The sequence below is a fragment of the Misgurnus anguillicaudatus genome, chromosome 15 (genome assembly GCF_027580225.2).
Source record: "Misgurnus anguillicaudatus chromosome 15, ASM2758022v2, whole genome shotgun sequence".
NCBI lineage: Eukaryota > Metazoa > Chordata > Actinopteri > Cypriniformes > Cobitidae > Misgurnus > Misgurnus anguillicaudatus.
The window spans coordinates 26288318-26312661 of NC_073351.2; the positions used below are offsets into that span (position 1 = coordinate 26288318).

Genomic DNA, 24344 nt, shown 5'->3' on the forward strand with positions numbered 1-24344 from the left:
CTTCACTGTGTTCACCCTTTGCTTAGAATTGGTAAAAATTATAGTTTTTGACTTTTTTGAGCAAAGTCTAAATGCGTTTCTCTTTGTGGCTACTTTAGGGACACAATACGAAAAGTTTTTTCCCTGAACATCCCAATCTTTGATACCTGTCCTTTTCTCTACTTTTTTTTACAGGTTATGTAATAGGTTATGAGATATATATATGTCTGCATATATTGAGGGGGGTGATATGCACCTTCAATTTACTATAACTCTGGCATTCTGTGGTCTCTTTTTAAAGAAGACACTTTAAAGTTTGTCACGGTGTCACAAGTGAAGTTGTGAATGTTAAATTAAAAAATAGCTCAGTTTACATTTATTTTAAATAATAAAAATATTGCAATAAAGTATGTATTTAAAATCATAAAAATGTAAATGTTTTACTCCCAAAACACCACAACAATAAAGATACAAGTCTCAACTAGTTCTGAACCAAATTTCAAGTTAAAATCACAAAAAATAAGGTTTCTGTCACACTTTTAGTTCTTTTACCAACAAAGGCCACTAGGGGTCAACGGTTAGCTGCATTATCTTGTCACAAATTAATAAATTACTGTCTCTGCATTGTTATTATGCAAAAAGGTTTTGAAATATGAAAACTACATAGAGCTGTCCAATGATATATATGTTTTCAAGATTTTTGAAGATTCATAGATTCATTTGAAGAATATTACAATTATAAATGTATATGAATTCATATGTACTCCTACGGTGTCAGTAACAATTAACAAAATAACTATTACTATACATTTTCTATCACCAAATGGCCTTGAAATATGAAAACTACATTCCTAGAGCTTTCCAACAATATTTTGTCAAGATTATTTCAGGTTTATAGGATATTTACAAATAAATTTTAATAACACCTTGGGCCCACCTGTTAGCCTGTGACATTTTAGAAAATGGTATTTTTTCCAAATCCTGCTGTTTTGTTAATTTTTGCCCTTTGGAGATTTAAAGAAGAAGAATGTTTATGCCTCTGTCACCATTCATTTTCATTATATGGAAGTAAGAGCATTGCCAACATCCTTCAGAATTTTTCCTCTTGTGTTCCACATAAGAAAGTAAGTCATATGTTTTAAATGACATGTGAATGATTCAATTATAACTATTGTTATTTCAGTGGAATTTTCTTGTTTTTTCTTGCTTGCATTGAAACGCTATACATCATATTTACCATATACACCTAAATCTAATCTTTCTTGTGTTTTCAATCCACATTGTGATTGTTATTTTCTTTGCCTGTCTCTTACAGAGGCACAGGGATGTGCACGTCTCCTCGCTGTTTAACAGATCTTAAGGAATCCTTTGGCTCAACAGACTGCACAAAAGGAAATTCCACAGGCTCAAATGTTCCCAATAAAGACCCCGGTGTGGATCAAGGACCCGGGAAACCCTGCACTCCACCAGCTCTAATGCAGGGACAGTGGGGGCAGAAGAGCAATGAACTTGCTTGTATTACAGTCCATACAGTTCTCCCCCCAGTCAGCTGACAGACTATGGTTAGAAAGGTATTTTAAGCATCACCATTAACATAGAAATATATGTAACCAAAACACATGTGCACGATCTCAAAAATACAAACGCACAAAATCATACATGCCGTTCAATGACATTATTTGTAACTCCATTAAAAAATTATTGGTGATCTTGGAAGAGTGAAAGTGGTCATATTACAAGTACAGATTATACTTTATCAGAATTGTTTACAGTGAGTTGTTTTTGCAGAATAGGCACTTTATCTAATGACTTTCACATATGAGAATCACAGAGGATCTATGTGTTTTGGTGTCATCCAAAGGTCCAGGACAGCCATTATTAACACAAGGCCAGTACTTCATTGAAAAACGCTTATTTTCTTTTTAAAGTGTCAAAAATTTCAGCTGCACAAATGCGTTACAGGTCAAAGGTTGCCCACTACTTTATCTTTTAAAGGAATTTAGCTCTTGTAAAGAACAGAATGTTCTTGATGTTAAAAGGACAAAACAACATCCTCCTCTATTGGGAAGGTTTTGGGGGGCTTTTAGATTTCTTTAGCAGTACTCCAGGAAACTGTGGTCACAGTTAGCTAATACAGTATATCATAACTATAAATTAAACCATTTTGGTTTAACCAGACATTTGTTGAGTTGTCAGCAGAGTATTTTGTTGTTGCTAAAATGTAATTTTGCATTGCATAAACAGTGCTGCTTTTTTAGGTTTTTAATTATTATGATATATATTATTATTATTTAAATTATTGTGCACATTTTTGGGCCTGTATGTCATGTAGTGATGTGCAAGACCATGCCAAAAATCAAATTAATATGTAAATGATCAAGATTTAGTTGTAATCATATAGAAAATTTAAAGCTAAATAAAGTTTATTAAACTAACATACAGTGACTTCAATTAAATCACGAGCAAAATCTTTGTATGTTATTCTGGAAAATTGTAAACCAACCGCACCACAAAGCTACTGGATTCAGCGGTAATGCTAAGAAACTGTAAACAATGTGCTTTATTTATCCTGTATTAAGTGTTTTCCATGAAAACTATGATGGAAAACTGTGGGTCAAAGACAGAATGTGTTTATTTGATATGAAACTCCTCCTGTTTCTCGACCAAACGGTTGCATAACTCTGTGCACTTTCCAGAAATTTTATGGTCAAATAGTCGCATACCTGCACACATTCACAACACGTGGAAAAGGTTCTTGTGAGCAGAGGGAAGCAGATATGATATGCTGTATAGGAATTATAATAAATCATTTAAACTTCCCTTATTTAATTCATCAAGGTAAAGTTTGTTAACTGCAATCAGTATTTAATCTGATGTTTTGGATGAATGTTTAATGTTACTGCACAATATGCAAAGTTTTATCTCCTCTGAACATTTTGGTGTCACCCATCCCACCCTAGAAATAAATGATCACTATTTAGTGACCTTGTGGCTTCAACTAAACACTTGGTGTTTTGAGTCTGTTTACACGACTATAGCGTAGTTTATGTCAAGCCCTCAATCTTTAAAACTTGGTTGTGGTTTGGGGTTAGTGTATAATATATGTTTATGTAAGATCGAACAGTCCTGAAATGGTACTATCGACAGATTCGAAAGACCAAGTATTTAGACTCGGCTGTGGCCTTGTTTAAATCTTTATGAGATGTTTTTGATGATGAAAAAGGTTTTTTGTTTATGTCGTATCAGTCTCCCAAATTAATTTTATTACAGACTTTATTTACTCCATTTTATTTTAATTTATTTTATTTTACAAGACATCAGTGTCCTGTAACCTGTTACAAACTTTTTAAAGGGGCCATGGCATGAACTTTTTCCATGTTTACATGCTATAATTGGGTTCCCAGTGCTTCTATCAACCTAGAAAATGTGAAAAAGATCAACCCAGTAACTTAGTTTTGGTAAACCATAGAAGCACGTGAAAAACTAGGTCATTGAAATTTGTCTCTCCTTATGATGTCATAAGGAGCTCTTATTATAATAATACCACCCCTTAATCTGCACTATCCAACCACAGCACTGCCATTTAGTGCAGAGACAGGCACAATTGAGTTTTAATTGCAACAAACCACCATCATTGTGATCAGTGTTTGAATTTCATCAGCTCATTGCATTTTAAAGCACACACAAAACGGCCCATTTTTGCACACATCTACAAAGTGGCCATTTAAACATGCTATAATAAATTATTTATATGGTGTTTAGAGCTAAAACTTCACATATGTGCTCTGGGGACACCAAAGATTTATTTGACATCTTAAAAAAGTATTGTGCCATGGCCCCTTTAACTAGTTAACTATTAGTAAAAGTGTTAACACATTTTTAATTCAAATACTTGATGAAATATTTGTAAATTAAACATCTCACATTTGCCACACTTTGGTGAATAATCACAGCACATAAACAAATACATTTGAACTTAAAACCCATGATGCAAAAAATAGCAAATTTTAATAGTAAAACTGCTGACAATTTTGTTTGTGAACCCAAGTGAAAAGTACTAGATACTTTAGTATTTACTATAGCAAACTGTAGTAAAATTCCTAGATACCATAGTGTTTTTAACTCTTTTCCCGCCATTGACGAGTTATCTCGACCAGTTATCTCGTCAATTAAGAGAAAACATCTGCATAAAAACGTGTTCCTGGTGAGGTTTTATGTTAATCTGTAATACCACGACTATCCACTAGATGGCGCACTTACCCTTTCTATAAAAGCTGAAGCTAAACTTTTTTACTAATTTTAAACTGTTTTGATAATCATTCTGAATCTGATCTCTAACAAAATTTCTTCACAAAAATTATTTCAGCTTTTGCTAAATTAAAAAAAAAATACCCATATTTAAGAGTTTATAAGCAAAGAAAAATAAACCGTTTTTCCCATTTGTTTATTGTTTTTTTGAAAGCAGATGATCTGTTCTTTCATTTGATATATTTGTATCTTTATATATTTTAGAAGATTTTTTTTTCTGGAATGCATTTTGTGAAACTTACAAAAAATGGGGGGGGGCAACTTAAAAAAAAAGGCTGGCGGCAAATGAGTTAAACTTATAGTAAATATTAAAGTATATGCAGTTAGTTTATCAATAGTTAATAATACAGAACAATAAAGTATGCATTACCAAAGTGTAGTAATTACTATCATATGCTATCATATACTTCAAACATTTTCTACGTCTTAGTAGCCTAATGTTTTGCGCTTTAAAATGTGCACTGTCCATTCAATGGCATGCAGCGGCAGCTGTGCTGTTAACTTTGTCCCTGGCAAACAAAGACACTTTAAAGCTACTTTAAAGGGACCACCGCTCAATTGTCCTCTCCCCATACACACACACAGCAACATGCCATATGTCTACCCGTAAGCCACGCCCCCAGTCCCTCAGGGACCGCCCACCAACCTGGAGAATCGAATAACACGTCCGTCTTTCGCTGCATCACCCCACTCCTTATTTCATCCTAAAATCCCTGTTTTGTGGTAGTGTTCATGCAGTAGCTTCTCGTTACAGCGGATTTGATACATTGAGATTTGTTACTATGATACACCACTCGTGCCCTGTATCATTTGGCGTAGCTTAGACTGGGGGTTGGGGAGAATCAGGTCTTTTGACCCCGACCGTCATTCCCTGGATAACGGGCACAGAGCCACCCGACAACATCAATTGTTGTTTCCTTTACGCCGAAATCTGATGCGTGTTGCTCACATCTGCATCCAAATCAACAAGCCGTCGGTATTGGGATGTGATGGACGACTTTCATCATACTCCTTGAAGAATTCGGATCGCAATATTTGCTAGTTAGTTCATCATTCAGAGTATAGGCTAATAACGTTTTATTGGATATGATGGAGAGCGTGGAGAAGGAGTGCGGTGCTCTGGGTGGATTATTTCAGGCGATCGTCAATGATATGAAGGTACCTGTGATGCAAAGTATGCAATTTGTTGCAAAGAGATGTCTGTGTTTTACTGCCTTTGTTTTCATTAGGGGTCCAGCTGCCTGCAGCACTGATGCTGTGACTAATGATATGTGACTATCAGCATGGAGGCTTTGTTGTGAATTGAAAATTGGACCATTTTGTAGCACCTACAATATGCTTAACCATACCTTTCATTCCTGTTGTGTTGTTTTACATTTTTGATAAATTAAAAAATATATATTTCACCCTCATTCATGTTTTTTAAAAATGTGCACCGTATTTGATTTCCATTATGCATTTATTACATTTATGCTTTACTCTTTTAATTTATACATTTATAACGCAATGCTCTACCCAACTGCGCAACAGGAACACCCCAAAATTGAATTTGTCTTTTTATACATGCTTTTTTTGGCATGCTTTTTATTAAGCATTGGCACCACCCACCTTGCCAGACTTTAATAGAAATGCAAATGTTTTGGAAGTCTTGCATTTTTACCAAAGCTGCTGTCTGTAATACTGAGGTAGTCACATAGTTAATACCATTAGCCAGGTGGGCACATTTTAACCTAATGAATTATACTTGACTTGGCTCTTATCGTTTAGTGCTTTGATAATGGTGCACTAACAAGTCTGCATAGCTGCTGGTTGAACAATGAGCAGAAGACTTTAACAACTATCCTGGACTTGAGTTAAAATATCACTCAGGTTGACTCACTGGAATATTGATGATTTAAATGTGATGGTGATGTAAAGACATTAAGCATGGGTCATAAATAAAAGCTTATGAGAGCTTACATTTCAACCTCAGCTTAACTCTTACTTGCTAAGAGCCCTGTTGTCATTATCTTGTACAATGTAGGCGTAATCTCTAAAATGCCATGCAAGTATTTAATTTAGGTTTCTCTTAAATTAACATTTACTTTTCCATGCATTTATGATAAGAACGGGTGGTGTCATCAAAAGCAGGATGCATTTTATTGAAAGAAGCCATGTATAATCTGCTTAACTGTGAACTTGGCACACTATGACTGTCTTTCGGAGATGATCTCATATCTTACAGCTATTTGAAAGTTGTAAGGAATGCCTGCCAGCCGGGTGCATTGCCGTAGCAGAACCCCATGGTTGTGTACACTGTTCCAAAAGTGGTATCCATGTACTCATGTGCCTCCAGTAGTGAATGTTATTGCTGCAAGTTGGCGTTTAAGTGAAGTTCAGTGGCCAGTCGCCAGATCTAGAGTACATACATTGTGAAAGGCTGCAGACTTGGATCAGGGCCAACCCTGGCAATGCTCAGCTTGTCTGACATGCAGTATATCAACAGTCGTAAAGAGGGTTCTGTCAGATGATGGGATTATAAGAGATGGACAAACTCATTTTATCAATTTATTTCATAAAATGAAGCAACTATAATAGCTTAATATAGTCAGTTACTGTATAATACTGAGATGAATATTAATTCCAAAATGAATGTTGCTTTTTGTGCAGTTTTTGCATGCTTCCAGCATTTGAAAGCAACTGAATGGTTCAGTCACACCAAATTATAATAATAAAGAGCAATATTAAAGCAGTGACTGAGTTTCTAAATACTTATCTAAATAATTGTTAAGCAAAATAATAACCAAAATGAATAAACAAAAATTTACTGCAGGCTTGCAGCTTAAAACTTAATTGGTAACAACCGGCTGAAGAAATTTTATTAATGATAATAGCTGTATAATACTAAAGAATAGATAATCTTTGTGCTTTCGTGGGATGTTCTTAACCTCCATTAACCTTCTCAATTTCCACGTGGTCTTGCTTGTCAATCCTGAAAGCTAATTAACCACCTGTAGCCTTTAAACGGATGTATTCCTCATCTTTGTTTTGTTACATACAGTAAGGTTTAATAAGTAGCATGCAGGCATAAATAATGTTTATAGTTTATATTAATATTAAGTTTATGTACATTACACATTGTCTTAAAGGATTAGTCAATTTTCTCAAAAAAAATTCCAGATAATTTACCCACCACCATGTCATCCAAAATGTTGATGTCTTTCTTTGTTCAGTCAAGAAGAAACTATGCTTCCCGAGGAAAACATTCCAGGATTTCTCTCATTTTAATGAACTTTAATGGACCCCAACACTTAACAGTTTTAATGCAGTTTAAAATTGCAGTTTCAACGGACTCTAAACGATCTTAAACGAGGCATAAGGGTCTTATCTAGCGAAACGATTGTCATTTTTGGCATGAAAAATAAAAAAATATGCACTTTTAATCCACAACTTCTCGTCTTCCTCCGGCTGTGTGACGAGCCAGCGCGACCTCACGTAATTGCGTAATGACGTGGAAAGGTCACGTGTTATATGAAACACACATTTGCGGACCATTTTAAACAATAAACTGACACAAAGACATTCATTAGTATCATTCGACATACAACAACGTTGAAATGGTCCTCTTTCTCCACACTTGTAAACACTGGGGCGTAGTTTCGATACGTCATCCGTGACCTCTTGACGTGATGACGTATTACGCAAGGTCGCGCTGGCGCGTCACATGACTGGAGGAAGATGAGAAGTTGTGGTTTAAAAGTGCATATTTTGTATTTTTCTTGCCAAAAATGACAATCGTTTTGCTAGATAAGACCATTATGCCTCTTTTGGGATTGTTTAGAGTCCTTTGAAACTGAATTTTAAACTGCATTAAAACTGTTAAGTGTTGGGGTCCATTAAAGTCCATTAAAATGAGAAAAATCCTGGAATGTTTCCCTCAAAAAACATAATTTCTTTGGATGACATGGTGGTGAGTAAATTATCTGGATTTTTTTTAAGCAAATTGACTAATCCTTTAAACCGATCCAGTGTATATTTGAAGGTCCTGTATTGTATAAAAGTTTAAGTGAACTGTTAATATACTTCTGAGATGATTTCTTCTCAATCTTCTATTGCTAATTTACTTAAAATATTACCAAAGAACCACCATGCTGAAAAAATGCACACACCAGCATGAATTTTGGTCCAGGTTGGATTATGCTGGTTTTGTGCAGCAGGTGGAAATGCCTGCTAGGCACACCAGTACACGAGCATCCAAAATACACCACATGCTTGAAATCATCATCTATACTGATCTTTTCAAAATGGTTTAAAGACACAGTGATGGACAGGGTCTTCATAAGTGGGCAATGGATGTGCTGGAGGATGTGTAGCAAATGTTTTCCCTCAACAGATGGAAGAGTGTCATAACTCTTTGTGTTTAAAGAAACATCTGGTCCTCATCTGATGGGTTTTGCTTGATCTCTGTGGTACATGTGGCTTGTGTCGTACATGTGGACCCTCTCTTACTCTCATGTTTTTGCTTTTCTTGTAGTACTCATACCCGGTGTGGGAAGACTACATTGCGAAGGCCACAAAACTACACTCCCAGCTAAGGTGACAACTTTTATTGTATATAAAGGTCTCTCAGGTGTTGTGACCATTTAAAACCTGGGTTAAGGAAATCAGATTGATTGTCAACTGTTATGTTTATTTCACTGTTGCTTCCTATTATTTATCATTTTTATGTTTATTTTTACAGAACCGCAGTGTTGGCAGCTGCAGCGTTCCTCGATGCCTTTCAGAAAGTGGCAGATATGGCAACCAACACAAGAGGTGAATGTTTACAGTGAACGATAAACAGCTGAGGTCACCAAGTTTTTTGGGTCGCAGATGCTTGCTGACAGAGTTATGAGTGACTGGATTTCCAGGAAAATGATCACATATAGACGACGCCAGTGGGTGAAAGTTCAGTATGCTCGATAAGTTCACGATTGGTTTTACTTTGCTGTCTATCGCTCAACGTCTCTCATTTTCTATTTTAGACTGAAATATGGACTTAAGAGTCATATTTCCACATAGTTCAGATGTGCTCATTGCCCGCTGCAACTGGATCTCTGAAACCGAATCCTTCCTGTGCCATTAAAATCCTTTCATTACTGCCTGCAGGGACCAGACAAGGCCAAGCAAATCCAGTCTTTATCAACACGGTTATAGGATGTGGGTCAGACATAGCTGTCGGCCCATAGCAGAATTACTCATTCGTATCTGGCTTGTAAATTGTACCGCATATACACAAATCAAAATTGTGTGTGTATGTGTGTGCTAGCGTGCGTCCAATCACATTAGACAAAGGTGCTGGTTGCTATTGGCTACCAAAATCTGCAAGGCTACAGCATGGAGACCAGGATTACCTAAAACGCATATCTGCCTTGTAACTTCATAAGGGAATAAATTATTTCACACTTTAGCTCTATACAGATAACGTGCTAATATGATTCATTGGTGTTTTGGGTCAGATATAATGGTTTTATGCTGGTTTGAGATGCTCAGTGTTGAGATGCTGTGGACCATTTTTACACACAGTTCGAGTGGTTACATCACATTTAGGATTTAGGTTATTGTGTTGTAGTGTAGTGTAGTAAAGACCTAAGTGAAGTCTGAAGTTCAGCCACCTTTCCACCTTCACCCTACTGCCCAGTTCACAATCATTAGCAGATGTCAGTGAACCAGATTGATTCCATTTGTCCTGGGGGGGAAGCTTTGTTCTGCACCGGACTTCAAACTCACAGCACTGCCATAAATTAGTTTGGTGAACTGTCAATACTTTTAGTGCATGCCTGTCATTGGAGCATTTTCACCTTTGACCTCATACTACTGAGAGCAGACAGTTGTTTGTGACTGACCATGATTGTAAATTGACAAGTATTTACAGTATACACTGTGGTTTATCACAAGACTTTGCCAGTTGACCTTTGGGATGTTTTTGGGAAAAGTCTTTATTGCTGGTTCCTTACTTGTATTATTTGTGCGTGTGATGACCTTGTTTTTTATAGTGTTTTGTAGCGCCACGCTGAAGCGATATTTTCTCTCCGCCAATGAGCTTGCGGTAGATTATCCCTGGTATTAAGTGTCAGCGACAGTAGGCATGCATTGGTTTTGAATTAGGGACGGGTTGGGGGCACTCATGGCACAGCTGGAGATCTCGCTAAAACACCGACATCAGACAGATTTTCATCTCAGCGGCTTCCAATGCAACACATTGTTCACCCATCACCCCACCATAACAACACACATTCACTACTGTTACTACTCTAAACAAATAACCATCTTTTAAGTGACGTGAGCATTTAATATGTATGAACAAGTGGTTCGTCTTTTAACTCAATCACAGACATCTGCTTTTATTTTGAATTTTTTCACTCTAAAGCAATGTTTGGAATAGATAGATGGACTGATAGACAGACAGATATTTAGACAGATAGATAGATAAAGAGACGGACAGACAGACAGCCAGACAGACAGACAGACAGACAGACAGACAGACAGACAGACAGACAGACAGACAGACAGACAGACAGATAGATAGATAGATAGATAGATAGATAGATATAGAGATGGAAGGACAGACAGACAGACAGACAGACAGATAGCTGGAAGAAAGGAAGGATGGACAGTCGGAAAGATAGATGAATAGGACAGACAGACAGACAGACAGATAGCTGGAAGAAAGGAAGGATGGACGGTCGGAAAGATAGATGAATAGGACAGACAGACAGGCAAACAGATATAGAAACGGAAAGATGACAGCTAGATGGACAGACAGACAGACAGACAGACAGACAGACAGAGAGATTGATAGGACAAACATAGATAGATAGATAGATAGATAGATAGATAGATAGATAGACAGACAGACAGACAGACAGACAGACAGACAGACAGACAGACAGACAGATATATATATAGAGAGGGTCGGACGGACGGACGGACAGACAGACAGACAGACAGACGGAAGGACAGACAGACAGACAGACAGATATAGAGCCAGACAGACAGACTGCAAGACAGATAGATATAGAAACTGAAAAACAGACAGACAGACAAACAGATAGATATAGAGACGGAAGGATGGATGGACAGATAGATAGAGAGACGGAAGGACAGACAGCCAGATTGATATAGAGACGGACAGACAGACAGATATAGAGACGGAAGAACAGACAGATAGATAGATATAGAAACGAAAAGATAGACAGACAGACAGAAGGACGGACGGACGGACAGACAGACAGACAGGCAGATATAGAGACGGAAGAACAGACAGATAGATATAGAAATTAAAAGACAGACAGAGAGACAGACAGATAGATAGAGAGACAGAAGGACGGACGGACAGACAGACAGACAGACAGACAGGTAGGCAGGCAGACAGAGAGATGGATAGGACAAACATAGATAGATAGATAGATAGATAGATAGATAGATAGATAGATAGATAGATAGATAGATAGATAGATAGATAGATAGATAGATAGATAGATAGATAGATAGATAGATAGATAGATAGATGACAGACAAAATGACAAAATGACAGACAGGCAGATAGACAGACAGAAAGACAGACAGACAGATATAGAGATGGACAGACAGATAGATATAGAGACGGACAGACAGGTAGATAGATATAGAGACAGACAGACAGGCAGATAGATAGATAGATAGATAGATAGATAGATAGATAGATAGATAGATATATAGATAGATATAGAGCAAGACAGACAGATAGGTAGAAAGACAGATAGATATAGAGACGGACCGACAGATAGACAGACAGATAGATAGATAGATAGATAGATAGATAGATAGATAGATAGATAGATAGATAGATAGATAGATAGATAGATAGATAGATAGATAGATAGATAGATAGATAGATAGACAGACAGATAGACAGACAGATAGATAGACAGATAGATAGATATATAGAAAGACAGATAGATATAGAGACGGACAGGCAGTCAGACAGATAGATAGATAGATATAGAGACAGACAGATAGATAGAAAGACAGACAGACAAATAGATATAGAGACAGACATACAGACAGATAGAAAGACAGCCGGATAGATGGATGGACAGACAGACAGACAGACAGACAGACAGACATAGAGACATAGAGACAGAGAGATAGTTTAAAAAAGATTACATCTCTCTCTCTCTCTCTCTCTCTCTCTCTCTCTCTCTCTCTCTCTCTTTCTCTCTCTCTCATACCTTTCCGATATGCCTTTGATAGGAAAGGAGTCAAACTGTCTGGCTTGTGATCTTTATAGTTACAGCATCATAGTCAGCATTTTATAGAACAGATGTGGGTTTTGAAAGCCATCTATTAGAGCACATGCTATACAGACATTATAGCGTTTGATGTGTGTGTTTGACCAGCGCTTGAATGTCTGGACTCCAAGAATAGCCGTATTTGTTTACATTTACTTGAAGTGATGAATGTAAGAGGAGGGATGTTTACTGGAACACAAGTCTGTTAGAATGACACATGCTTTATTTGTCTAGGTCCTCTCAGTCCGTGTGTGTACACGATGTCAGCGTTTATACGCTGCAATTTGCCAGCCCACAGTGATTTAGTTTCACGTGTAAGTGTATAGTTGGTCTTATGGGTAATTTCTTATGTTGTAAGAGATAACACATGAGGGGAGACAGTCACAGACCTCTCTTTCATGGGATCAGCACTGGTGCGAACGAGGCGTGTTTTAATGATGGCTCTTGGGTCTGTATTCGTGTGTTTATCATTTACTGTCATGACAGACTGTATTTTCAGTGTATATGTGTGCATGAGCGTGAATGTCTATACATGGTAGGAGCTCAGAGGCGATTTCTCCGGCTTGCAGTGGCGAGGCAAAGATATGTAATCCTCTTTACCTTGTTCTGACACACAGACTGAGTTTGTGCATGTTAGTGTGAGTGTGTGTCAGTGGGACACAGTCGCCTGTTAATCTTTCCTACAGCTCTGGACTGGCAGATGGCATGTATCCGTGCCAGCCATCTGGACTGGAGTGTGGGGCATGCCATGGGCAAAAATTTGTTTTACTTGGCACTGTCTGATTCACACTTGCTACAATTTGCACAGTTTTATTAAGTCATACACTATCAGAAAAAAGGTACAATAGTTACCGGGGTGGTACCTTTTAAGAAGGTCCTAATATGTACCATTTAGGTGCAGATATGTACCTTTGAGGTGCCAGTATGCACCTTTAGGTACAAAAGTGTACTTTTTGAAAACACCTAGTGACTTTGGTATCTTCTTGTGACCGTTTTGTTTTGTTTAGGTTATCTAACTGTAATATACAATATAAAATAATGCTACATAAATATTATAATCACACCATCATTTTATTAATGGGTAACACCATCTTCGCCACATGCTACTGCCACAATACTTTTTGTTAAACGTTGTTGACTGTATAAACATTTGGAAGTGAAATGTTGAAAGAAAGAAGAACCATAAGATGAAAGCTGACTAATGTCCCAGTAAACACCCATTGCATGACTCTTTTAACGGCATATACCACAAGTATTGTCCAAAGTGGAGAGGAAACCTGGAGTGCATTTAGAAGCTTCCAGAATCAACAGGTTTAGTTTGGAATCAGTTACGTCCAGCTGTTACATGCAGCTGAACACAGAGACGCGTGAAAACAATAAAAAGTATTAAAAGAACAGAACGAAGTGTTCAGCTACATCCTGTTGAAAAGAGAGTTAACATAGAGAAAATGGAAAGTAAATAGATAAAGTGTAAACAGAGATGTTAGATAGCATGAGTGAATGAAAAACTGATGTTTGTTGTGCTAACACAGTCTTACACCAATACGTAACTATTTTCTGAGGTGGCTAATTCGTATAAAGTCTCAATTATAGTGATGTACAATTTTATACAGAAATTAATACAGAATTAGCCACCTTGTAAAATAGTTTTCCTTTGAGATCAGGCTGATTTGTCTACAGTGTAAAACAATGTGTAAAATAGTAACAGAGACACATTTGCAATTTCTTGCAACAAAATACCTTTTAATTTCAATCAAAGCATATATGTATTGAATACAATAAACAATATGGACAACTTCATACTGGATGATAATGTCTCCATCTCTTTCCAACTGACTAAACTATACTGTTATCTCTAAAGACAGACTGACAGAGAGAAAAGAGGGATACATATTGTAAACTATAAGACAAAAATGGTCCCTAGCTGTCACTGGGGTGGTACCCTTTTATAAAGTACAGCCTTAACTCTTTCCGCGCCAATAAGAGAAAACGCTTCCCTGCCAATGACTAGTTTTTCCGGCAATCCATATTTCCGCCATTGTCGCACTCTTACACTTGCTCTTGGGAAAGAGTTAAAGGGGACATACCATAAAAATCTGACATTTTCCATGTTTAAGTGCTATAAGCAACCTGATCTCACAGATTTCCGTGTTATAGTCACGGAATATTTTGCTCATTTATCCATGTCATTGTCATGGATCTCCGTATTTTTCCGTGTCCGTACCACAGACTTTCTTTTCCGTGTCAGTTTCACGTATTGGTTACTCAATTGTTTTTCCTATTTTTAAACTATTGTCGCTTGTGTTTGGGGTTAGATTTGAGGTTTGGGTTAGGATGTCACTTTAACTATTGCTTTTTACAATTTTTTCCAGATTTTTAAACAATTGTAGCCTGAAGTTAGGGTTAAAGTTGGGTTTGGATGTCATTTTATGTAACAGAAAGTCGTTTTAACCCCAAACCCAAGCGACAATGGTAAGAAAATATGAAAAACAATTGAGTAACCAATGCGTGAAACTGACACGGAAAAATGCGGAGATCCGTGACGGTGACACGGATGAATGAGCGAAATGTTCAGTGAATTTTACACGGAAATTCATGAGATCAGGCTGCTATAATTGGCTCCCCAGTGCAGCTTAGAAAATGTGAAAAAGAACAACCTGGTAACTTAGTGTACTATGCGAGCATGTGAAAAAATAGGTAATTGAAATTTGACTCCCCTTTTTGATGTCAAAAGGGGATCTTATTATAATAATACCGCCCCTTAATCTGCACTGTCCAACCGCGGCACTGCCATTTAGTGCCGAGAGTGAGTGTGTGTGTGTGTGTGAGAGAGAGTGTGTGTGTGTGTGTGTGTGAGAGAGAGAGAGAGAAAGAAAGAGAGAGAAAGAGAATAATTTGCTGCATCCGAAACCGCCCACTTCCATACTATATAGTAGGCGAAAAGCAGTAGGTGAGGCGAGTAGTATGTCGGAATACATAGTATTCGAAAAACAGTATGCGAAACGTACCCAGATGACCTACTACTTCCTATTAGATTTTGCATTGGGCATACGAAGGACACTTCACTTTATCCACAGAGTTATCCAACGATGAAGACGACGTATGTCATGTGATGTAGCAACATGGTGGATGTAGTACATCCAAATCGAATTCATACTACCAGGATTCATACTATACAGTACCTACTGTTTTAACGGTAAGTAAGTAGGTACTTCATCTCATTCAGTACCTACTGCACAGTATGCGGTTTCGGACGCAGCCATTGACACCACAATTGAGTTTCAATTTCAAGAAACCATCATTATGGTGATCAGTGTTTGCATCAGCTCATTTGCATTTAAAATGCCACACCCCAAAACGGCACATTTTTGCTCACACCTACAAAGTGGCATTTTTTATATGCTATAATACATTATCCAAATGGTATTTTGAGCTTAAACTTCACATATGACTTTGGGGACACCAAAGATTTATTTGCCATCTTTCAAAAGTCTTAAGTAAAATGTCCCTTTTAAGAAGTTCATACTTGTACTTGTATCTTGGTTCCAAATGTGTAAATATCTGTACATAAATGGTTCATTTTAGGGATTTTTATGGGGTACTGCCCCAGTCAAAGCTTGGGACCCTTTTTTATGTAACTTCATGGTTTAAATGTATAAGTGTGCTGAAACTCTAATGTGAAACACATCTGGATTCTTAGGAGTATTTTTAGCTGCAGTGCTCTCTCCTTCAGACAGGAAGTCTTAGTGGCTATAAACACACCCGTACACACTAGCACACAAATCCGTACACACACGGGTATTTTTTATGTCGCCTCCCCATGCCAGGAGAGAGTCCAGGGCAGTCTGGAGTAATTGAGAACAGATACATTGAAGGCAGGGGGCTAAGCTCAGATTTGCTGTCGTAGGTCTTCCTGTCTCTGTCTAACTGTCTCACTGTGTGTATCCATGTTGTACTGAACGTGCGAGAATGTGTGAAGGGGGGCATGTGCACCCCTCTCTGCCTTTGGGATTCAGCTTTTCTGTTTATTAGATTGTTACATAAAAACCAGGACGATTCACAGACATCTTCAGGCGGTTAAAAAAACAAGAGAGAGAGGGAAATGCTGAGCAAGTTTGTTTTCATTTTGTGTATTAATGCTTGAGGTTAATGCTGGAACATGTGGCTGTATTTACAATATTGCTTTCAGGAAAGAAAGAAAGGAGAAAGAGAATATTCAAGATATTTAATGCCATATGTACTTGGTGCAATATGTACTTGGTTCTTATTTAGTTTTGTCCTTATGAGAAAGGCAACATCAATAGGGCAACAAACAAACAAATTAAATAATAAAATATAAAAAATAGTCATTTTTTAGGACAATCTAGAAAAAACAATAGTTAAAAAAAAGTTAATCTGCTGAAGTATGAATAAAAAAATCCTGTATGCAATAAAATAGTTATCATTAAAAATAAAAAGAAAGAAAGAAAGAAAGAAAGGAGGTAAAGTGTTAGGATGTAAAACAGTTTAAAGGATAGTTCAGCCAAAAAATGAAAATTCTGCCATCATGTAACCAAACCGATCATTGGCCCCATTGACTTCAATAGTTTTCTTTTTTCCTACTATGGAAGTAAATGGGGCCAAACATTCCTCAAAATATCTTACTTTGTGTTCATCAGAACAAAGAAACGTATACAGGTTTGTATCAACATGAGAGTAAGAAAATCATGACAGAATTTACATTTTTGGGTCTATCTCTTTCAAGTGTCTTCATTCATGGACATGTGCTTTTTTAATCTGATGTCTATCTTATGAAGGCCGTTACTTTATCAAATGTTATGGCTGAAACGATAGCGTCTTCACTTGTTTTACATAAAAGAAAACAAAATATTTTTCTGGGTAGATTACTGACACTTTTATCTTCTTTCCACCTATTTTAATCACAGATGAGTTAAAGGGGACATATCATTAAAATCTGACTTTTTCCATGTTTAAGTGCTATAATTGGCTCCCTAGTGCTTCTATCAACCTAGAAAATGTGAAAAAGATCAACCCACTAACTTAGGTTTGGTAAACCATTCTCTGCAAGCATGTGAAAAATATTGCTCATTGCCATTTGGCTCTCCTTGTGATGCCAGAAGGGGATAATACCGCCCCTTAATCTGCACTATCCAACTACGACATTGCCATTTAGTGCATATTTCAACTCATTTGCGTGTTAAAGAACACACCCAAAATGACACATTTTTGCTCACATCTACAAAGTCAGGGGTGTTCACTGATATGCTCTTACAAAAATCGCTGCAAAAGACGCATTCCAACAGGTTTTATTGTAGTTTTTGTACAACTCCATTGAGTTGTATTAGATGTGCTGTGAGGTACGGTATTATTCTGCGCCGGGAACTTTGTTTCTATTCTTGCAATTGGCAAAGGTGGATTATCGCCACCAACTGGTCTGGAGTGTTTATTATTCAACTCTTAACGGAAGAATATACGGGTGTGAGGAGTTTGGAAAAATAGGTCCAGAAGTTTACAACGAATGCTAAAACACCTGTTGGAAAGCATCTTTTGCAGCGATTTTTGTGCATATCAGTGAACACCCCTAACCCTCGGTGAGTTTCACGTCTTTGTAAACGAAAGTTTAATGCATTTTAGGAAGGATTGTTCCTGTGCACCTATAAACCCATTGCAGAGGTGGGAAACACCCGAAAATTCTCGGGCCAGCATCATATGTCCAAATTTCAGTCAAATCCGTTCTATTTTATCATATAGCCCTGTTTTAAGAGGATTTAAGTTTAAAATACCGAACTTGTCCTTTAATGGGCAGAAAATAATTTAGTACCTCGAAGCACACACTTGTATTGTTCTGTTGTAAATTTGACGAAATTGTCCATTTAGCAGTAGGACTAAAATAAGACTATGTCTGCTTGTGTTACCAACACAATTCCTGCAGGAGTTTGATAAATCTGAACTTCATTAAAGCCGGATTCCTTCTTCTGTAACAGAATAAATCACATTTCTCTGATTATATGTCTGTGAGCCACTTATTCATTTCTGAAGGATTACGCTTGCGATCCCTGCACTGGCACAGATCGGCAGATCATGGGCAGGTGCATGGGCAGTCTGAATGAAGCATCTGAAGCTCGGGGTCTTGTGATCTGAAAGGGAAGGCTGTGAAAGCTGCGCGTGTCCAGTCAGGGTGGAAGTCCAGGGGACGTCTGAATACAGGAAGTCTCTGAAAGCTTTCAGGATGGAGCTGTCAGCTGATCCCTCAAGGGAAGGGAAGAGGATGCTGGCAGGTGTGTGTGTGTGTGTGTGCATTTGGGTGTATCGACTTAGCAGTGACGTTGAGAGAGTCTGTTTTTGAGATAAAAAGCTTATAATTTTTTAGCTAAACCGCAGCTGTGAATGTAGCGCTGAAACGTGTTTTGTGGAGATTTCGTTACGTTAAAGGGATAGTTCACCTAAAAATGAAACTATTTACTCATCCTCATGCTGTTCTAAACTTGTATGGGTGATTCTTGCAAAATTAGACTTATGAGGTGTCATCAAACATTTTGATAAAAAAAGTAAATGCAAAGAGTATCAAAATATAAGATGCATACAGTTATAAACATCTCTTCATGTACTACATGATTTCAAATGACATCATACAAACCAATTTTGTTGTTTTTTCCACATTTAAGGGGAAAATTTTCATTACCGCAATGTGTCCATGACTGGATTTGGGTTCTTTGACATGGAAAATTTATAATTACAAAATCTAAAAAATAATTCAGTGCATGTTATACTATAAACATTAACAGTATAGAAACATGTGGTATTTGGTGATCATTGGTAAATGTAGAGACAATAATAAGGAATATAAATGTGTCCAAGACCAATTTTCTCATCCTCCGCAACAATTTTCAATCTCATTGTTTAAGCCCTCAAGGAACCAACATTTTCAAAAAAAAAAATTTGGAAGGGACATAATTGACTGACACACAAGATGGCTACCAGGTAAGCAGTTCTTATTTTTTTCTCTCCAGATAAATGTTGAAACTTTGATTGTCATAGTACCTAGACAACTTTTTAGTTCTCATTACCGAAACTAGTTTCTAAATGTATATATATTTAATGTAATATCATGTTGCGGTAATGATAATTTTTGATAACAATAATCTAAAAAAATTAAATAATTCTATAGGAAATATTTTTTAAATCCTCTAAAAATAATGGTTATGTAAGTTCAGACCTTAATCTTATATGTGCAAAAAAAGACTTCAAGGGCTTTTTAAAAATTCTGATGCTGGACACCTTCTAAGTCTGGATTTCGTGAGAATCACCCCTTATTTTGTTGAACACATACAGCTGTAATATATTTTGATAAATGGTTGTAAGCACACAGTTGACGATACCCATTGACTTCTATAGTATTAGTTTTTTCCTAGTATGAAAGTCAACAGATACCATCACCATCATTTAGCAAAATATCTTCTTTTGTATTCAACAGAACATAGAAACTCATACAAGACAACATGAGGATTGGTAAATAGTGACTCATTTTTCATTCTTGGGTGAACTATCCCTTTAAGGAACAGGTCTGTTACGTCTCCACACCAGCAGCAGTGAACTTGATTTTGTTTGCTGAAGAATATTGAGAAAGGATGTGAGACGTGCACAAGTACACAGTGTGCTGACAGTGGTCTTTTCTCAGCAGACAGACACTATAGATGAACTCGTGGGTCTTGGCCAAATGGGAGTTTTTTTTAGTATCATTTCCTGAGCACAGCCCCTCAGACCACAGATTCAGCTGGCTGATCTTCAACCTTTCTTTCCTTTTACCATCACCTGGTTTGGCAATCGTTCAGTCTGTCATTGCACCCCACCCTATGTGCCAAACTGTGAAATGCTCATTTGTAAAAAACATGAAATGATTTCTGTATCAAAACATGATTTCATTTTCTTCAGTTTAGAAGCAGAAACATTAAATGGCATTTGGCAGACATTTTAAACCATTTATGCATTTGGCAGATGCTTTTATCCGAAGTGCATTCAATGTATAAGTTTTTTATTAATGTAAGTATTCCCTAGAAATCAAACCACAATCTTTTGCACTGTTTATGCAATGCTGTACCAGATGAGCTACATAACATTTGATCAGTTCAACCGCATGACCTTGACATCCCCAGCACTATGCTCCACCAGTTATCAATTACATCTATAGGAACATTTTAGACATTAGTCTTTTTTATTTGTATTTTTAAGTTTAGACTATGGAGCTTTCATAGCAAATGTGAAATAGGATTTTGATTTAAAAAAATTCTAAATCCATCAAATGTTTGTACTTTGCAGTATTTTCTATTACTTCTGTAAAAAGAGCTGCTGTACTCATTTTGAGATGAGCTCACACGTATGAAGCTTTCACTTCTGGTGTTTCAGTTCTTCAGTAGCTTGTTTTTGTATATCTCTGTGTGTGTTATAGCAGGGCAGGTTATTACTGGTTTCTCTCATTCTCTCCTGTAATAATAGTGCTTGGGAAACATGAGCGGACAGGAAAGGCAGATACAGAATGAAAGAATAGGGGGATATCCCTTTACCGGATTCCCTCCTTTTCCCTTTCGACCAGGTTCGATGGAGAAGGTGCAGTACTGTTCTTCTGGGCTGCTCCCTTTTCAAGTTGCATACACAGCGGGAAAGCGTGCACCTCATGGGAAAATGCATAAGACATTCATGCCCAAACATATTAGGTCCTGAGTGTACCTTGTAATTTTGGTATCATCACTTTAAGATAATTACATATCCATATCTTGAAATGCTTTGTGTTGGGGACCTTAGCTTTGCTAAACTGTGACCTACTGGCCCTGATAGCGACAGGGCTATATCTCATCAGATATGGCAGTGAGATTGAATGAAGCATTGGTTGTGTCAAGGCCCAAACAGGGTTGACTTTACAACTTAAGACCCCATTTTAATTACAGATGGCTGCTGGAGAGGAAAGTTAACACCATTATGCTCAAGGTCACCAATGGGAGCGTTGCTTGATGGATCTGAGCCATGGGGTTTGAGAAGAGCACTTTGCGGTCTTTAAAGTTCTGTCTCTTGTGAATATGGCCAATTATCTCCAATTTTCATAAAAGTGTTTAGTTTATCTCTGTTGGACTTGCCTTTTTGCTCCTTATTCTGCCCCCTTGTGGCCAATGCATTTAACTTACATATAAATGAGTTTTATATGTTTTTAAAGATGAAACTGGCAGTTTTGACATTTAAAACTTAAATATTTAAAAATCCTTCATTTCTCTTTGTTAGGTGCTACCAGAGACATCGGCTCTGCCTTAACTCGGATGTGCATGCGTCACCGTAGTATCGAGGCCAAACTGCGGCACTTCACAAAGTAAGTGATCGACCCAACTATGACGCGGCTACTTTCATGCCTTACTCCCCGCCATTTAGACGGCAGAGATAGGATTTGATGTCTATCCCAGGCATTGATTTTCCACTGCAGAGATGAGCAAACATCCATAGATCAATCAGTCTCCTCTAAGGCTTTAATGTGTTGTCTTTAGAGAGACCAAGAGTAAAGCAGGAGTATATAAATAGATACAGAGCTTGAAGGTCTTAAAGTAAGTTAAAAAATATTATTATCATTATTATAAATCATTATTTTCCTCCTTCTGTATTTACTACTCCCAAACCTTTATGATTATGCTTTGTGACTATGTGTTGGGAAGAATGTTTACAATTGTTTAATACAATTAAAGTCAATGGGGACAGGGACGGTCAACCTCCAAAAACAATGAGCGCTATAAAGTGCTATGAAAGTAAGCAACATGACTATACACGACTATGACAAAATTTAAAGGTGCAGTGTGGGACTTTAGGCTGCATCTAGCGGTAAGACTGTGAATTGCAACCAGCTCACCCCTCCTTTTCAAAGCACAGTGAAGCTACGGTAGCCACCACAGGACAAACACGTCATTGTCAGAGACAACTTAGTAACGAAACACGATCTATAGAACAGTTTGTCCGTTTAGGGCTACTGTAGAAACATGACGATGTCATCTATGTAAGAGGACCCGTGGTGTATGTAGATTAGAACGGCTCATTCTAGGGTAATAAAAACAATACAGTTCATTATGTAAGGTCTTTGTACACCACTGATAGTATAGTTATGTATATTATATTGCATTTCTGCCAAGAGATCCTTCTAAAAGTTACAAATTGCACATTAAACTGCACTGTAAAAAATGCAGCATGAAGTTAAAACAACAAACTCAAGCTGGATTTTTTACAGTGTGTAATAAATGTTTTTTTTTTTTGTGAACTGTTTCTTTAAAGGGAAACTCCACTTTTTTTACCGTTTTGGAATCCATTCAGCTGATCTCCAGGTCTGGCAGTACCACTTTTAGCATAGCTTAGCACAATCCATTGAATCCGATTAGACCATTAGCATTTCGCTAAAAAATAACCAAAGAGTTTCGATATTTTTCCTATGATATTAAGCATTGCCCGAAAACAGTCCCCTGCTATTGAAAGTAACCAAGGGGACTATTTTCGGCTGCTGCAAACTATCATTGCCCCTCCTGCAACCATCTTACGGCAGCAAAGCCCTTGATTATTATGTCAGAATGAGAGTATAGTTCCTAGCCATATCTGCCTAGAAAATCACAACTTTTATTTTTCCGTCGGTCTAAGTACACAATGTGATTACAAAAGAGTCAAGTTTTGTATAGGAAAAATATCGAAACTCTTATTTTTAGCGTAATGCTAATGGTCTAATCAGATTCAATGACTTGTGCTAAGCTATGTTAAAAATGGTACCACCAGACCCGGAGATCAACTGAATTGATTCCAAAACAGTAAAAATCAAATGTTTAAAGGAACACGCCCAGATTTTGGGAATTTAGCTTATTCACCATATTCCTCAGAGTTAGATAAGTCCATACATACCTTTCTCATTTCCATGCGTGCTGTAACTCTGTCTGACGCAGCCCCCTCTAGCCCAGCTCAGCACAAAGACTGGAAGTAAATAGCTTCAGCTAGCATAGTGCTCCCAATAAGTGACAAAACAATGAGAAAACCTTCCTATTTATGTGTTGTGGTTTATATAGTCACACCGTGCACAAACAACAAGGTCATATGAGAGACAGCGATCTTTTAACAGTATACATACTGGGAACTATATTCTTAGAAGGCGAAGCACTGCTACTTGGGCGGAATGATTTGCACAACTCTGACCGAACTCTCTGCTCCTCATCAGGGGGCTTCTCAGGTGCTGTGAGCAAATCACTCTGCCCAAGTAGCAGTGCTTCGCCTTCTAAGAATATAGTTCCCAGTATATATATATACTGTTAAAAGATCGCTGTGTCTCATATGACCTTGTTATCTGTACACGGTGTGACTATACAAATCAATGCACATAAATAGGAAAATGTTCGCATTATTTTGTCACTTATTGGGAGCAGTACACTCTAAAAAAAAAAGGTTCCTTGAGGTTCTATATAGAACCGTGGGGTTCTATACTTGGCCAATAGAACCTTTTACCAAAAAACGGGTTCCATATAGAACCCTTGGAAGGCAAAGAACCATTTTTATTAAAATGGTTCTATAATTCACATTTTGTGACTGAAGTGTAAACTAAAGATTACACAATAATTGCAGACCTACACAACTCATTTACAAACCTACACAACTCATTCACAAACCTTTTTGTGTCAATAGGTTGTGGTCAAATAAAGAGAGAGTCAACAAATAGGCTACTAATATTTAGTGTACACTGTAAAAAATCCAACTAATGAAATGTTG

General features: G+C 37.3%; 1 protein-coding gene across 3 annotated transcripts in view; it reads left to right on the forward strand.

Moving 5' to 3' along the window:
* The first annotated feature begins 4928 nt into the window (after nt 1-4928).
* The window catches only part of mtss1la (MTSS I-BAR domain containing 2a), a 34656-nt gene continuing 15240 nt past the window's right edge, over nt 4929-24344 (forward strand). For 2 of the 3 annotated variants that reach the window (XM_055173490.2, XM_055173492.2), the window contains exons 1-4: nt 4929-5445; nt 8801-8862; nt 9008-9081; nt 21849-21933. In XM_055173490.2, coding sequence (XP_055029465.2) covers nt 5374-5445; nt 8801-8862; nt 9008-9081; nt 21849-21933 — 293 coding nt within the window. In that variant the 5' untranslated portion in view covers nt 4929-5373. Of the gene's footprint in view, nt 5446-8800; nt 8863-9007; nt 9082-18792; nt 18857-21848; nt 21934-24344 lie in introns of those variants that run through there. The other variant, XM_055173493.2, reaches the window with a different exon arrangement.